The 4,302-nt window shown below is 51.2% G+C and overlaps 1 protein-coding gene across 1 annotated transcript; it reads left to right on the forward strand.

The window, feature by feature from the left end:
- The first annotated feature begins 1,071 nt into the window (after positions 1-1,071).
- LOC123150348 (uncharacterized) lies at positions 1,072-4,047 on the forward strand. The gene is made up of 2 exons (XM_044570214.1): positions 1,072-3,028; positions 3,664-4,047. Exons 1-2 carry the CDS (start codon positions 1,196-1,198, stop codon positions 3,760-3,762), a joined length of 1,932 nt encoding a protein of 643 aa, XP_044426149.1. The 5' UTR covers positions 1,072-1,195; the 3' UTR covers positions 3,763-4,047.
- The last annotated feature ends 255 nt before the right edge of the window (positions 4,048-4,302 follow it).

A 4,302-nucleotide genomic window follows, 5' to 3' on the forward strand; every position in this document is an offset into this window, starting at 1 on the left:
ATATAACTTTTGTGTCATTGAACTCAACTTGGTGGCTGGAATCGGGTTGTCATACTCATGTTGGTGGATTGCAGGTGGCTGACACAACGATGTTCGATCATATTTTTGTTTCCACATTATTAGCATGCATTTGTGTCTCATGTTGATGACTGGTTTGCGATGCACATACGCACAAGGAGCATTTGCTATGCACATACCATGAGGATCTGCTCTGAGATGCTATGTAAGTACACGTTTGTGTATGATGATGGTGTAGACGCGGCCATGCCACCGCAGTTTCACCACGTTCCCCCTGCACCTCGCCACACCACTTCTCCCCACTAGTGCTGCCTTGTGTTGCTCTCTTGCCGCACCTCTATTATCACCGACGTCATGCTCGTCAACCATTTGCAACATCGATAAGTCACTACTTTCAATCATGGGTCCATGTTGCACATACGTCACGTCCTCTCAGCTATCCACAGTCGGCATGGTGTGTTCTACAACATGTTGTGTTTTACGTGTAGTTTGACGGATGGTTTTCAAGTGGATCACAAGTGTGACAACTGTGTCATCGTATTATTGTTATCGAGTTGTATCAAGCAGTTAGGAATGTAAACGGCACACCATTTAAACCTGTTTAAGCCCGCTTCCCGGTCTAACAGTTGGAGAATTTCTTTTTTCCAAAAAATAAACTACCAAGCTAACAAAAAAAGCTTTATGATCCCGTTTATGGCGCCATTTACATTTTCTTCCAACCGGGCTCACACCTCTTTCCATTAATTTCGATAGCGTCATTTACATCCCTATAAGCAGGTGCTCGTGCTTTTGTGTCGTGCCTGCTGCTGGAGCACTTGTTAATTTGTTTTCCAGCTAAGAAGGAGCAGGCACGACACACCTGTCGGAACAACCAACGTTTCACTGTCGGGCAGCCACGTGTAGTTACACATCGCGGGGCCCACATGGCCCCCTCCAGTTAGCAATCGGTAAATCCACCCCCATCCCCTTCCTAGAGGCGACGGACATTAATCCCCCGGTAATTAATCGTCAATTATGGTTACCCCACCCGCGCTAATCACCCACCAAATCCATTCCGCCCTCCCGGTCCCCGTCCCCGATTCCAATTCCACCACCTCTCCGGCGCGGGGCCGGGCGGACCGGAGCGGGCGAGGCGGCCAGGGTTTCCCACGCCCCACCGCCGCATTCCGTCGCCCGCATGGCGCTCGTGCCCAGCGCCGACGACCAGGCCGCGGCCTGCAAGGCCACCATCCCCTGGTCCGAGATGTTCCGCTCCGCCTCCGTCCGCCGCCCCAAGCAGGCGGAGGACCCGCCCAAGCCCGCGCCCTCGCCGACGGGGAAGAAGGCGGCGCCGCCGGCCGAGGCCGAGGGGCTGTCCCTCGAGCCGGACGCTCGCCTGGCGCTCTACATCGCCATGGCGCACGCGGGGCTCGCCACGGCGCTGCTCGTGCTCTACGGCCTCTACATGCTGCTCGCCGACTTCCTCCGCCCGCTGCAGTGGGCGCTGCTCTGCTCGGTCCCGCTCCGCGAGACGCAGCACGCGCTCGTCGCCTTCTGGGAGCCGCCGCTCCGCGGCGGGTTCAGCGCCACCGTGCTCGCGCTCCCGCTCGCCGCTCTGCGTTCCTGCGCGGCCACCCTCGCCGACGCGCGCGCCGCGCTGATGCGCCGCCCGCTGCCGCCGTCGCCGTCCTTCCCGCGCCTCCTGCGCTGGCTCGCCTCATCCTTCTTCTTCCTCCTCCTGCTCGAGCGCCTCGGCACCGCCGCCGCGCTGCTCCTCCTCGGCGTCTCCCTCGCCTTCTACGCCGCCTCTCCCAAGCCCTCCTCTTTCATCCCCCGTGCCGCCTCCTCCCGCATCTCCGGTCGAACACCTTCGTCCCGCGGCCTCCTCCTCACCGGCGGCATCCTCCGCCACCTCAGGACCCTCGTCGCCGTCGGCCTCATGCTTGGCATGATTGCTGGCTTCCTAGGAGGCAGCTTCTTCTTCTCCTACAAGATCGGACTCGAGGGCAAGGATGCCGTCATGTCCCTCAAGTCCCATGTCGAGAATGGCAACTACTCTGAAAAGATTGGCCTCAAGAAGTTGCTTGACGACAATGACATCCCGGGCTTGGTGGAGCAGTACTCAGGGAAGCTCGTCGAAACCGTTTGGGAGCAGGTAGACCAATTGGCTGTACAATACAACCTTACTGATTTCACTAGTGGATTCAAGCACTTCTTGATCAGCCAATCAGTCCCATCTGGTGCCAAGAGCAAGGAGCTCATCACTTCTAGACCGCACCCGTACTCGCTAAAGCTGCAGGCTATTACGCTGCGTGTGAAGAACAGGGAGTGGTTGGAGATCTACAGGGAGCTGGACTCATTCTTCAGGGAGCTGTTAATCACAAGGGAGGATCTAGTGGTGAAGGCCAAGGACCTGGCTTTGCAGGGCACAGAGATTGCAAAGAGTCTGCTATCTAGCGGCACCTCTGTGCTCGGTGGTAGTGCCAATTTGATGCTATCCATTGCTCTCCGCATTCTCTCCGGTGCAGCAGAGGTGCTCAATTTTGTGTCACAGCTGATGGTCTTTATGTGGGTGCTGTACTACCTCATCACCGTTGAGGGTGGCGGGGCAACGGAGCAGGTCATTGACCTCTTACCGGTGTCCAAACAAGTAAAGGAGCGTTGCGTCGAGGTTATAGACCATGCCATTAGCAGTGTCTTGTTAGCCACTGCCAAGATTGCTATATTCCAAGGAATCCTGACATGGCTGTTGCTCAAGTTCTTCAAGGTGCATTTTGTGTACACAGCAACTGTGTTTACAATCATCAGTGCACTTTTTCCAATACTACCAGCATGGCTGTCCTCCATATTTGCCGCAGCGCAACTGCTGACGGAAGGGAGATATGTCCTCGCGGTTATGGTTACGGTGATACACCTTGTGATCATGGATTATGGAACCACGGTCATTCAGGAGGATATACCTGGGTACAATGGGTATCTGACTGGCCTTAGCATAATCGGTGGCATGACATTATTTCCCAATGCTCTCGAGGTACGGATATTATTCTAGGCTTATCTTTGTTTGTGTTATTGGGTGCATTTCGCAGTTCAAACTTGCATATGCCATGATAATGAACTTCCTGTAGGCTACAAATAAATCAGAAGGTATTAGAATCTAGGGCTTTTTTTTGTGAGATACAACTAAAAGAGCTTTTACTGTAGGCTACAAATATTTTCTGTCTTCCTCTGCATGCCAAGTTATTAAGCGTAGAGAAACTTATGCACTAATCAGGCTAGTCAAGTCAATACACACTACAAAAATATTTTTCTGCTCCTGCTAGTTACACCGTTGCTCTCCTCTGTGTTAATGGAACTCCACATATCTTTCTGCTCCATAAGTTTGCGCCCTATCCTGCATTTATGCATATATTATTGTTCACCTTTAGCTGTATTATACTGTAAATGTTCTTAAAGTTTGCTAACAGATCTGACTAAAGCTGTTATGTTGATTAATTCTGTGTGGAGTATGTGTGCGTACTTTCGCACCATCTGCTTGTCCGTTAATTCACAAAGAATCATCCTGCTACTCTGAGAACATGCCACTGTACCATAATTCTGTTGTATGGTGCATCTGAGGATTGATCTTTTCATTACTCACTCTGGGCTGACCATTGGTGTTTTTTTCAGGGTGCAATATTAGGCCCTCTTATTATGACGGTTGTGATAGCATTGAAGAACCTGTACACAGAGTTTGTGCTTGCTGATACAGAGGAGATGAACAGCTAGCATTGGATGGAAGGCAACGTGTTCGAAGAGAATACATGCGTAGGACCTTTACACTGCATTTCCATGTTGGCTTTTCCCTTGTACCATACCCGAGTATACAAAGATATTGCATCAGCTGTGATTCATCCCTCTTGTTGTAATTTGCTCTCTTTGCAGTGCAACTTAATATCTATCAGATTTTCCGATAGATCTGGTTTTGATATGCGTGGGATTGGCCCTCTGTTTGATTGGTGTTGAAATTGTACAGTTTTTTAGTAATATATCTAGTTCAAATGCACCTTGTTACATGCATCCAATTGCCTATGTATAAGTAATACTAATTGTCTGATAGTCATTGCTTCTTTTGCTGTTCAACAATCTGTGCTGTGCTGTGCTAAGTAAAAGGACCCGGTAGCAAGCAGTTCAGAAGAGTTTACCATTGTCAGATCAGGTCACTTGCACAACAGTACAGACCCAGGTGGGGTGGGGGTGCCAAACACTTGTAACTACAGACTTGAGACAGCCAAATTAGCTCAGAAATCGTGTGCTGCCTCTGCTCCA

Source organism: Triticum aestivum, chromosome 7A (genome assembly GCF_018294505.1).
Source record: "Triticum aestivum cultivar Chinese Spring chromosome 7A, IWGSC CS RefSeq v2.1, whole genome shotgun sequence".
In the NCBI taxonomy this organism is placed as follows: Eukaryota; Viridiplantae; Streptophyta; class Magnoliopsida; order Poales; family Poaceae; genus Triticum; species Triticum aestivum.